Source organism: Gopherus flavomarginatus, chromosome 21 (assembly GCF_025201925.1).
Source record: "Gopherus flavomarginatus isolate rGopFla2 chromosome 21, rGopFla2.mat.asm, whole genome shotgun sequence".
NCBI lineage: Eukaryota > Metazoa > Chordata > Testudines > Testudinidae > Gopherus > Gopherus flavomarginatus.
In genome coordinates, this window is record NC_066637.1 from 10,725,996 (window position 1) to 10,738,593 (window position 12,598).

General features: G+C 49.5%; 1 protein-coding gene across 5 annotated transcripts in view; it reads left to right on the plus strand.

The window, feature by feature from the left end:
* The window catches only part of TMEM201 (transmembrane protein 201), a 51,941-nt gene extending 46,561 nt beyond the window's left edge, over positions 1-5,380 (plus strand). For 3 of the 5 annotated variants that reach the window (XM_050931419.1, XM_050931422.1, XM_050931420.1), the window contains 2 exons: positions 134-265; positions 5,088-5,380. In XM_050931419.1, the coding sequence (XP_050787376.1) occupies positions 134-265; positions 5,088-5,293 (338 nt within the window). In that variant the 3' untranslated portion in view covers positions 5,294-5,380. Of the gene's footprint in view, positions 1-133; positions 266-698; positions 3,325-5,087 lie in introns of those variants that run through there. The other 2 variants (XR_007770761.1, XM_050931421.1) reach the window with 2 other exon arrangements.
* The last annotated feature ends 7,218 nt before the right edge of the window (positions 5,381-12,598 follow it).

Sequence of the window (12,598 nt, forward strand, 5' to 3'; positions counted from 1 at the left end):
GTCTTCGCTTCCAGTCCTAACCTGTTAGGCAGCGTTGCTCTGCAATGTTTCACCATCCACTTCTGGTGACAGGCTTATAATTTCCATTGCATCTGTTTTCTTTCTGATGGTGCCTCTTCCTCTCTTCTCACAGACAAGAGGTCAGTCATGGAAAGAGGGAGTATTTGCAGTAATAATTCCATCAAAAAAGAGGATAATTCATCACATTCATCCACCTGTGTGGTAGACACGACCACCAAAGGAGAAGACCTAGCAGGCTGGAGAGGTGGGTGGCAGGGTGTGTGTGTGTGTGTGTGTGTGTGTGAGAGAGAAAGAGAGAGAGAATGAACTGTTGGCAATAATCAAACAAAAATAATTGGCAGAGACGGGAGAAGGCTGCAGATCTCCTCTGTGCCTTCATTACAAGGGTCTCCTTATTCCTCAGACCACCTGAGAAACACTGAGCACTACAGTGTTCTCCTGGGTCAGGAAACAGTGGGTGAGATTCAAAAGGAATGAGAGAGAATTGAATGGAGAAGTACATCAGAGTCTTTCCTGCCTGAATTGTGGCTGGAAACATGGTTCACCAACTTCTGAGCCGAATGAAAATGTTGGGCATGGGAAGGGAGACTTCTGTGTTCGTTATTTCATCAAGTTGCCTAACAGCTTTTTCTGGCATCTTTTTTTTTTTTTCCCCTCCCCTCCCCACCCCTGCAAAGGTCATGTTGGTAACTCGGTTATCCGAGGTCTCCTTGCCATGAGCCTGACAGCCAATGCGATCTTCACATCAGCCTACCTCTACCAGAGCCTGCGCTGACCTGCATTGCCCCGGCTCTCTGTGGCACCCCCTACTTCCCAAGAGACTCTGACACAAGAACCACAGCTTTGGTGTCTTATGGCCGTGCCACAGGTGCATGCTGCTTATGAACCACTGCCTGCCAGGCTGCAGTGACACAGAACCAGACAGCTGCTGCTGCCACCTTCTGAGCAGAACGTATCGAAGGGCTGTTGTGATGCTGGTGGTGGCCAGCGGGATTCTTTGCAATACCCAGCTCAAGGTCAGCTAATGTCCCTTGCACCTTCTTTCTAAAGAATCAGTCTGTGGCATGAACTGGAGAAGATGTAAATGACCTGCTTGGCTTTGTCTCATCCCATCTTCCCTACCTATTAACCAATCTCAGATGGACGGTGGTGATGGAATAAGAAGAAATTGAACAAATAAGTTGGAGACAAGACAAGTTGGGACCTGGGCTTTGATTATTGAAATGGTTTCCCAGCCTGGTTTCCTCATTGGCATCTATTCTCCCTCCCTCTCACTCTTCCTGGTTTGTTCTATATGAATAGTTTTATATCCTCCTTAAGGTTTCCAGAACCCATGGCGGGAACCTAAGCTGCTCTGTGATTCTCTTGCATGGTGGGTGGGGTGTGTGTGTGGTGGGGGGGTGTACATCCATCCAATATGCTGTCTGAGGTCTCTCTAGCCAGTAGCCTTCCTGCAATTCTGGCTCGTGGTAACAGTTCGTGTCCATTGCTCAAACCAGTACAGCTGCTGTAGAGCTGGGCACGTCTGCATCAGAAAAGCAGACCACGTTTTTTGCCTTCCGGGAGGTGCCGATACTACTGTCATAAGATGTGCCCTGATGCACTTGCATCAAGCCTCAGGGGCTCCAGGCTGCAGTTCTGACTGGTGTGTTTGCTGACATCAGGAGCTGCACAGCTTGTTCGTACTGTAAACCACATAAACCTGCTGTTTTGGAAACTGTGTGAAGAGCGCTTCTAACAGGGAGGAGTCTGATAACATGCCCAACTCTAGAGGCCTGGCTCCTCGTGGTTGGCTGAGGCCTGTATCATTCACTATTTAAGGTATTGCCTTCTTGGCTAAACTGCAAGTCTCTCTCAGCTAGAGATGCACCAGACCAGCTAAGCATCCAGGATGTCCTTTAAAATCCATGGTGGTAGCCCAAGACTTTCAAAAATAGTTTCTAATTTTGAGAGTCTCAGTTTTTTGGGTGTCCAACTTGAAATGCCTTAAAAGGAGCCAGGTAATTTTTTTCCAGAGGGTGAGTGTTTAGCATCCTTGGAAATCAGGTCCCTTTAAGGTGTCAAGTTGGGCACCCAAAATCACTAAGCATGTCTGAAAATTTAGTGTCTAAATTCCTATATCCCAACCACGTGGTACAAAGGAGACCTAGCTAACACTAAGGATGAGGCCTCTGAAGCATGACAGAACTCTGCCCAGAACTTTCCTGTTGTCCTGGTCTTGAATCCTCTTACCTCTCCCCATCTTCTGTTCTGGAACTACTGAATTGCGTTTGCCATGTTTCTTCCCCACTGTATGCCCTGCTACTGTTTACTTTAGGCATTCCTCCACCTCCTCCACACCCAACCACCATGGTAGTCTGCTGGCAATAAGAGACTTCCCCATTAATCTGAAAATCTCATCTCATCGTGGGGATCAGGTGCTTTAAGAAACTGCTTTTCCTTCATGTTGCTTATTGAGCCATCATGCCCTCTCCTAGACAAACAGTGATAACCTAACACTCTAATCAATGTGCTGCCCATCCAGGTGGGTGGCCTTTAGTGCTGATGACTCGAGCTGTAGAAAATCAAGTCTTGCTCCCCCTGTGTGTCTGGCACGTATTCTTGCATTCTCTTCGCAACCCTCGTCCAGCCCCTATTGATCAGCGAAGCCCTCTCTCTCATTACATGGAGGAGACTGACTGGCTGCCACAGGCTTTTATCAAGAGATTGTGGAAGCAGGATCTCTGACTCTGCAGCTTTGTCTGGACCTTCCTTTGGTGTTCTGACCCGGCTGTCTACCAGGCAACTCCTTCACAACGGCCTAGATTGAGACTAGCAACTGCATCAGAAATAGTGGGTCATGCAGGATGCTGATTAGAACTCTTTGTAATTTGGATTAACGGTTTCCCATGCTGGGCTAGTCCACAACCTCACTGTGATGAGATTTGTTTCCCTTTGACCTTTCTTTGGGTTGTATTTAGTGTTCATACAGGCAAAAAACTGGTAGTGCCCCTGCGCTGGTGAGCATTCCACAAGCTTCTCCATACCATTGTGACACTGTAACTCACTCCTGACCCACAACAACACGTGGTATCCTGGTCATGGCCCCTTGTCCTGACTTTCGGCATGCCCACATGCTCCTAAGCAGAGATTGCATCCCGTAGACTACGGTGGCCTTGGGTGTCTTATGATAGATGTGCACTGTGACTTTGCTTATGCCATGAAATTCGTTTCACTTCTCACCTCCCAGCCTGTGCTGCATTTACCCACCGCCACATCTAGCACACGGCCCCACGTCACATGGCTTTTATTTGTCCCCACCAAACTCCAATACTGGATTTGCCCCTTTCTAGCATTTCTTCTTTGTTCCCAGCACCCACGACTCTGTACGCTCCCAGCCCCTCCTTTCTCCCTTTTGCACATTTCTTGTTTCAGAAACTCCTTAATTCCATTTCTGAATCTGCTGCTGGTTGGACTCCTGGCCAAGCATTAGGTGACCCTGTCTGAAGCTGTTTAAAAGACTTCTTGGATGTTATCACTTAAGAGGAACATCACAAGCCCTTTAAATCTGGTGCTAGAACAAGGCAGGAGCGGTGCTATTGCTGATGCAAAGCCTTCACTGTTGTTGGGGTGTGTGCATGTGTGTGTACATGTGTATAGAAATGTTTGAAGAGTTTCTTCATTTTGAAAGATCCGAGCCCATGTTTGTCACTATATTGTCAGCCTTAATCCAGCTACCAGACACTGTGTCCATCTTGCTGCTGCTGCTGTTTCTATATAATGCTGGTTTGGAGGAATCAAAAATCTGGTTCCTCGATAAAAATCTTTGTGCATGAATTGCTGGTGGCATGGGTCTTCGTACAATATTGTTCAGGGATGGAATTTTATTATTCTAATTGTTTTTGCTGTAGAAGCCTTTGAGGGGTGGGGGTGGGGATGGATGTAAACTTTCTGTACATTAAACAAGATTTGAGCTTTATTTAAATAAGGTCAAGGTTGACTTAGAGGTGGGACGTAAATGAACTCTTACCAAAAGGAACCTCAGCCTTGCTGCTGAATGATCACCCTCTCATCCCCCATCCTCCCTTAAAGATGCCCACATCCTTCCTCTTAGTGCCCAGATTTATTATCCATGTCCCAAGATCTTGGAGAGTCTTCCCATGATTCTGTCAGCTCTGAATTAAGAGTAACTTGGATTCCTAATGCTACTTTTTCCAGAGCATGGCTGTATCAGCGGGTGTGACGTATATTGTTAAGGGAGTGGAGAGAGTTTGAAGGACAAGTTGTCATATCCTATAATAGCCCAGACCTAGACGTAAGCATTCCTGGCACGTAAGCAGGCTGAACTCGCTGCAGTTCAGCCCGCTTACTCGGTGGCAAATTTTGGCCTGTGAATGTCCAAATCCCACTCTCTATTCCTGGGTGACAGTAACATTGTGAAACATTGCCGAACTAATTGGGGGTCTCTAAAGGGATGCAGCTGGGAGCCTGTGCTGCCTCTGGATACTGCTATATTTCCCAGCCACCCTTCCTGGAAACATCTTAGTCTTAACTTCTATCCCAGATGTCTGTAAGAATGTCAGAAAGCACCTATTTGGTCAGTGCAAGGAAGCTGTTTCCATAAAAGCTGCCTCCAGAAGTGACTATCAAATCCTCTGTGTCCTTCGATGAGTGGGGAGGGGTTTGAGGTACCTGCTGGTAGAAGTGGGTAGTTGGGGTGGGGGGAGAGGAGGGAATGATGAAGAGGAGTCTTAAACCTTATCTCCTACTAAAGAAATGTTGTATGTTATCTGTATGCTTGTTTTGGGCTCTTATGCTGTACAGTTTAGTTACACTGTGCTCCAGTTACGGGGAACTCTGTCCCCAGGAGGTTTTTAGTTCATGCTCTGTGTTTAAAGAGGATTATTTTTCTTTAAAAAACAAAAGGAAAAAAAAACCAAAAAAAGTTAAAATTCTAAATCTCACTTAAATGTGTCTCATTTTTGTGTGTGTGTGTGTGTGTGTTTGTACACACGTGGGGCGGGGGAGACCGCAGGTGTATGCGCATGTGTACCTTGCAATCAAGCTGTGATCTCAAATCTACACAGAGTTAGCAGACAACTCACGGCAATGCAAGTTGCCCCCATGCAGTTGCCCACCAATGAGATGCAACCCTGACCTGGAGGCAATTGCCTTTAAGGTGAGTGGGAAACTCGATCATCTTGGCCATTTAATTCTTTCTCTTCCATTGAGACTACCAATCAGGGTGTCGGTCGTGAATCAGGATTTTGCGATGTGGACAGGTATCCATTAGAAATTAACTTGGGACCCACCAACAGGTACCATGTCAGCCACTGACCTGCCACCTAGCTGGTGGTAACTTTCATTTCTAGTTTGCTATTACATCTGTGACGAACTGGGAATGTTCTTAATGTTTGCTCTGAATACTGTGTTGGTGCCTCAGTGTCCCCATGGCAGTTCTTAAGTATCTGGCAGAGCAAAGGGCCAGTGCACCTAAATGCCTGACACTCTGTCTCCTAGCAACTGATGGCCTGGGCCCCTCCTCTGCAAAGGTGCCAGCTGAAGGTGTTGGAGACAAAGGGATCAGGTGACCTCCTGGCCCGGGAAAGGGGCTGAGCAGAGAGGAGGGGCTGGGAGGGGTTGTTAGTCTGGAGCTGGCTGGGGCCAAGGGTGGAGGGCAGACCTGGGGGTCTGGCTCACTGCCCCCCAGAATGGACCCAGCCGAGGGGTCCGGTTCGCTGTATCTACAAGCTCTGTTTTAGACCCTGTTCCTGTCATCGAATAAACCTCTGTTTTACTGGCTGGCTGAGAGTCACGTCTGACTGCAAAGTGGGGGTGCAGAACCCGGTGGCTTCCTCAGGACCCCGCTGGGGTGGACTCGCTGTGGGAAGCGCACGGAGGGGCAGAGGATGCTGAATGCTCCAAGGAGAGACCCAGGAGGTGAAGCTGTGTGAGCTTCTTGCCCTGAACAAGTCTGCTCCAAGGGAGAGGAGGCTCCCCAAAGTCCTGACTGGCTTGGTGGGGAGCAGTTCCAGAGCATTGCCCGGTGACTCCGTGACAACTGGTGGCAGCGGTGGGACGTACTGCACCCCATGAATGGCGCTGCTTGCAGTAAGTGACTGGGGAGCAGTAAAACAAAGGAGGGATAATGAGGACCAGGCGTGCTGAAGGCTCAGAGAGGGACGGTTTCAGGGGGCGGTTAACCTCTGGGAGTGTGTGACCAGCGAGAAGGACTGTTGGAGTAACAGGGTCCCCCTGAGGACTGCAGTGAGCAGTCTCAGGGGCGGAGGAGCTTGCCGCTCGACCCTGGGAGAGAGAAGGATTTTTGCAGTAGCAGGGTTCCCCTGGGGATTGCAGGAGCAGTCCCAGGGGCAGAGGAGTCTGCAGCTCGACCCTGGCAAAGAGGTGGTGATCACGAGAAGGGCTGGCACACCCGGGGTTCTTCCTGGAAACCATGGGGGAGCCAAGAGCACACAGGCCTGTGAGTCCAGAGCCACTTGGGAACGGTGAAGTGATGGCCTATCACCATCTCCTTGAGAAGGACATTGTGATCCTGTGCACAAAGAGAGGGTTACGCATGGGGAAATTCACCAAGGCACAGTTAATCGTGCAGTTGGAGGAGAAGGACCGCTCTGAGGAGCAGATTCCTGGCCCAGATGGGGCTACAAGAGGATCTGAGAGCAGCTGGAGCATCAGCCAGGCATCCCCGGGAGTCTGGTCCCCAATCAGACGAGGGTCTTCACGATTGGGTTCCTCATCAGGAGATTGGAGACGGATGGGATGGGAGCAGAGCCCGAGAGAGCGAGAGGACCGTGAGAGAAAGCAAGAGCCCGAGGAACAGCTGCAGGAGAAGCAGCAGCAGCGTGGACTGGTGATGGTGGAGCAGAGAGACATAGGGGGCTGCCCAGGGGTCAGTGGGGAAACACGCCTGCAGGGGCGAGACCCTGGGACAGAGAGAACTGTGGTGGTGCAGCCCCAGATGCTGAGGGACTGTGGGACCTGGGTGAAGTTCCCTGGGGTGAGGCCCCTCCCCCTGCCTATGGCCCAGAACCCTGTGCAGACCCAGGAGGCGTCGGGCTGGCTGGTGGTTGGGGTTCTCCAGGATATCGGCTGGGAGGCCCTGTTGGGGGGTGACTGTCTCCCCATGGGACAGGATCCAGGCCCCGCTCCTGTAACGGCCGAGGGTTTGAATTCAAATCCAGGGAACCAATTGGCTAGGATGGAAATGGTCAGTGAAAATGCAAATAACCTTGCTGGCAGGGGGGAGGGGCTGCTGGGCTCAGGATACCTGCCTACCTGTAACCAGCCCCCTGGGGCTGAGTGGGAGGGAGAGATCCTCCCCACCCCCCTGCACACTGGAGAGGGGGCTCACGCTGGCTCTGATGCTGTGACCAGAGCAGAGAGCTCGCTGCCTGCCCCCACTGGGACAGCAAGGGCAGCACTGAGCACGGGGGGAGCTGAGACCCCAGCTGAGTGGGGGGACACCCAGGCAGGGCAGGTCAGCTGCCAAACAGGTTTGCCTGGTCCAGACGTGCTGCTGGGAAGTGATTACACAGCAGGGAGGGAGCTACCAGGGACAGGGCTCAGGGGGGCTGTGACCCCAGGTCCAGCCAGCGAGAGGGAGCAGGTCCCACTCCCTGCCCCAGCCGCTGAATCCCAGACTGAGCTGCAGAGGGATCCCTCCTTGGAGAAGCTGAGGGAACTTGCTGGCCACAGCACTGCAAACCCCCTTGGGGAAGGCTGCAGGGACAGAGTCCTGCAGGAGAAGGGATTCCTGTACCTGGAATGGGCTCCCCAAGGGGAAGTAGAACTGGGGGGAATCGGGAGGCAGCTGGTGGTGCCCCAGGAATCCACAGGGTTCTTCCCGTTCGAGCTGCTGGATGGGAAGAGAGTGAGGGGACCCCTGGACCTGAAGAGGGAGGATTGGATGGAAAAGGGGGAAGACCCCCAGGGGGATCTCTTCCCTGAGGTGGGAGCCAATCTCCCCATCAGGTGTTCCCCAGTCAGAGTCACTGGGAAAGCAGCCCAGAACCTGGAGAGAGAGGTCAAGGACCTGCTGGCTTTAGATGGGATCCAGCCGTTTTACAGCCCATGGGCCTCACCCGTGGGGCTGATCCCCAAGGGAGACAGGATGATCTGGTTTTATGGGGGCTATCAAAAGCTTAAAGCCATCACAGTGTCTGGTGCCGACCCCATGCCTAGGCCTGGGGAGATTCTAGACAAGCAGAGGGCAATGGAGAACTTGGCCTTGGCAGACACTGATAACATGTGCACCTTTAGCCAGACCTGGGAGGAACAGGTGTCCCAGGTGAAGAGGGGGCTGGGCTGCCTCAAGAAGGTGGGACTGACGTTAAAAGCTGGAAAGTGCAAGGGGGGACGGCAGAGGTGTTGTGTCTGGGCCACAAAGTGGGAAGCGGCTGCCCAAGCCCAGAGCTGGCAAAGGCCAAGATGGGGGCTCTTAACCAAAAGAGCCCGAATCACAGACCGGAGGGCTGGGGAAAGACCCAATCCCAGCTTGAACCCCAGGGGTATTGGGGTGGCAAAGGGTGTGGGCTGCATAAACCTTCCCACCTGCGGCCTGCAAGTGCCATCAAGCACACCCGACCTAAGGGAGGGCGTGAGACTGGACTGTCCTGGTGTAACTCACACCAAGGAATGGGAGAGATGCTGGGGCATCCATGGGAACCTTGGTGGGTTCGAACTTCCCCAGGTCACTGGCTGGAGTGACCTCGCTCAGTTCGGTCTCGAAGGGGGGAGAGATGTGACGAACTGGGAATGTTCTTAATGTTTGCTCTGAATACTGTGTTGGTGCCTCAGTGTCCCCATGGCAGTTCTTAAGTATCTGGCAGAGCAAAGGGCCAGTGCACCTAAATGCCTGACACTCTGTCTCCTAGCAACTGATGGCCTGGGCCCCTCCTCTGCAAAGGTGCCAGCTGAAGGTGTTGGAGACAAAGGGATCAGGTGACCTCCTGGCCCGGGAAAGGGGCTGAGCAGAGAGGAGGGGCTGGGAGGGGTTGTTAGTCTGGAGCTGGCTGGGGCCAAGGGTGGAGGGCAGACCTGGGGGTCTGGCTCACTGCCCCCCAGAATGGACCCAGCCGAGGGGTCCGGTTCGCTGTATCTACAAGCTCTGTTTTAGACCCTGTTCCTGTCATCGAATAAACCTCTGTTTTACTGGCTGGCTGAGAGTCACGTCTGACTGCAAAGTGGGGGTGCAGAACCCGGTGGCTTCCTCAGGACCCCGCTGGGGTGGACTCGCTGTGGGAAGCGCACGGAGGGGCAGAGGATGCTGAATGCTCCAAGGAGAGACCCAGGAGGTGAAGCTGTGTGAGCTTCTTGCCCTGAACAAGTCTGCTCCAAGGGAGAGGAGGCTCCCCAAAGTCCTGACTGGCTTGGTGGGGAGCAGTTCCAGAGCATTGCCCGGTGACTCCGTGACAACATCATTAGTCAGAGAGAGAGGGGGTCTGTTCCCCATTATCAGTCCTTTAATCGTCTAGACTCATCTCTGCAGGACGTATGAGTTACATTCATTAGCACAGGAGATGTGTTAGATAAGATGTGCTAGAAAAATTAGGCACTTCCCCTTTCACTGCTTTCTTATTGATGATGCGGGTCTGTCGAAGCATTTTTCAAACTCTCCTTTACCATTTGGGATTCCTGCTGCCTACCCATGGGAAATGGACCAGGATGTCTTTTTAATGGCGAGAGTTTGTTCCTGCTAGTTGTGTATGGTCCCCTATTTATTCTCCATTATCAGTCCGGCCACCCAGTGGTACGTAACTTGTCTATGAACGCAGTGCTAGTCTCACACTCCAGCTAGCTAGCTGGGATGCACTATGCCTGTTGGGTTTCCCTGTGCCAAATACAATGCAACTTAAGCATAGAAAAATGAGACTGGGGGATAGATACTGACCTACCTGCCTAGCATGGTGGGGTCTCAGCATTGATGGGAGCCTTTGGACTCTATTGCAAATAGTTATAAATACTGGTATGATGGGAAACTGCTTTATAATCCTACTATCCAATGTGTTGATTTCATAGATGTATTCGTTTTAAAATGTCTTTGGTGCCTGATTTTCATTTAGAGGAGGTAAGTAAAAATGTGGTTATTTGTGATACCTGTCTTGGCAGCAGCATCACATGGTAATACCCCAGAGCTGCATCTGTGTGTAAGATCAAGCCACTGCTCCCTGTGCAGGCTGGGGTTCGGGAAGGACAACTTTCAGCTGTCTGGGTGGGATACAATATGCACGGCTTATGAGCACCCTCCCTTAACTCCATTTCAAAGCAATAGCATGGAGGATGGGACATCATGACAACCCAGAATGGAATTGCTACAATTCCAACATGGACTGAGCCAATATCTTTGCATTACTACTTGGGAGTCCTGAGCCTTGTTGTCATGGGACCTGGCAAGATAAGGAGAGGCCCATGATTCAAGGCAAGGAAGAGGCCAAGGTTAGAGAGCAGAGAGGGGGACAATTGAGAGAGATCATCTTTAGAAGCCTGAGCTCCTCCAGCTGAAAGGAAAACCATTTCCTATAGCTAACTTAATGTTCTTAATTGTTAGCCACATTCAGTTGCCTCTTTTGGTAGACTTTGTCATTTAATCTCCTCCGAGGCAGGGACTCGTACTATTTGTAGGTAAAGCACCTGGCACCATCGGGCCTGATCTCAGCTGGGACCTCTAGGCTATACTGTAATACAAACAGTAATTTGCCATTACGTCTTCCAGTGTTTCATAGGCAAAGGTGTATATGTCAGTAAGAGTGAAGATGCCTAGATCCTGATCCTGCAATCGACACATGCAAGTAGTGCTATTTACTTCCATGGCACAACTTTGCATGAGTCGGGATTAGTCATGTGAGTGCATAAGGGCCACTAGACTGAGCCCCCCCGAACTCATGTGCAAGCTCTTCAGTATCAAGATGGTCCAATTATGACAATAACATTGTGATTTATGTTCTCCTTTGGCAGGGTTTTGCTTATACTTGTCAGGTAAACTTATGTTTTCATTGCTTTTAATTTTGTAGCGGAAGTTAAAATATTGAAAGATCGAGTGAATTAAGCAGAGCTGCTTGTTTGAATGTAGACTTTAAAGACTATCACCCCCCTCCTTTTATTGCTAGTGTTTTCTTTGTTAACGTGTCCTGAAGGTTGCCAATGTGTCTTCTTTCTGCAGTTTCTCTGGGGAAAAAAAATCTATCTATTGTTATGGAACAGGGGATGCTAATTTATAGACACTTTTTCTTCCAGTGTGGGAGATAATTTGTTCTTCAATTTCTTTATTCGGTATGTTTTTTCCCTTCCATTTCATGCTGGAATCTACTAGATAGTTTTCATTCCTTCTCATCTCAAGGCTCAGTGTTTTGAATTATAATAATCCTAGAACAATCAAAGTTAAACGGAAAAGACCTATTTATGTCCTTAGTAATCCTCCCTGTATGTGGAGCATTGTTCCTATAATACTGCCATATCACTTTAATCTAAGGATCTAAAAATGCTTCACAATCCGTTAGGTAATCGTATGGAAAGGGAGATACAGAGCGGGTAAGAGTCTTTTACCCAGTGAGGTAGTGGCAGAATTGAGAATTGGAGTTAGATAGTTTTCCTAATATCCAACTAAATCTCCCTTGCTGCAGAATAAGCCCATTATGTCTTGTCCTACAAGACCACTTGATCCCCCTGTCCCCTTTATAACAGCCCTTAACATATTTGAAGACTGTTATCAGGTTCTCCCTCGGTCTTTGTTTCTGAAGACTAAACATGCAGAGGTTTTTTTTAACCGTTCCTTATAAATCAGGTTTTCTAAACCTTTTATCATTTTTATTGTTCTCCTCTGGACTCTCTCCAACTTGTCCACATCTTTCCTAAAGTGTGGTGCCCAGAATTGGACAAAGTACTCCAGCTGAGGCCTCACCAGTGCCAAGTAGAGCAGAACTACCACCTCCCATGTCTTAAAAACAACACTCCTGTTAATACATCCTAGAATATTTGCCTTTTTCGCAACTGCATCATGTTGTTGACTCTCGTTCAATTTGTGATACGCTATAATCTCCAGATACTTATTTCCCCTCTTTGTAGCTGTGCATTTGATTTTTTTTTTTCTTCCTGTCAGGTATTATTGGAATTTCATGGGTCTACAGTTCAGAGCAGTGGTAGTAATGTATTCTCGTCGCAGTGTGCAAGTACTTGAACACCATGTAACTCGATTCCTGCAGAGGAGACTCACCTCCATAATCCGTACATACTTGCTTACAAACCAGCCTCAACAGAAACTGTTTCAAAGGAGAGCTATCATTTGGTGGTGGGGATATTTCATCCTGAATATCTTTGTGCTATTTCTGCTCTCATTACTTTATGGGCATTTTTAAGTCCAAGGAGTGAAAGATGAGAGATTTAGTAATCAATTAAACATAACATGACAGCTTTGTGTGATCCACTAGCATCAAGCTACTGCTGCTTTTGGATCTAAATACAACCAAACGACACTCAAATATGTTTCTCTTTCCTCATTTTATACAAATTGTTTCTGCAGAACAGAGCCTCTGTTGCCCAGACAAACAAGCACCAATAACTTGAATGGCAAAAGTAGGTAAGG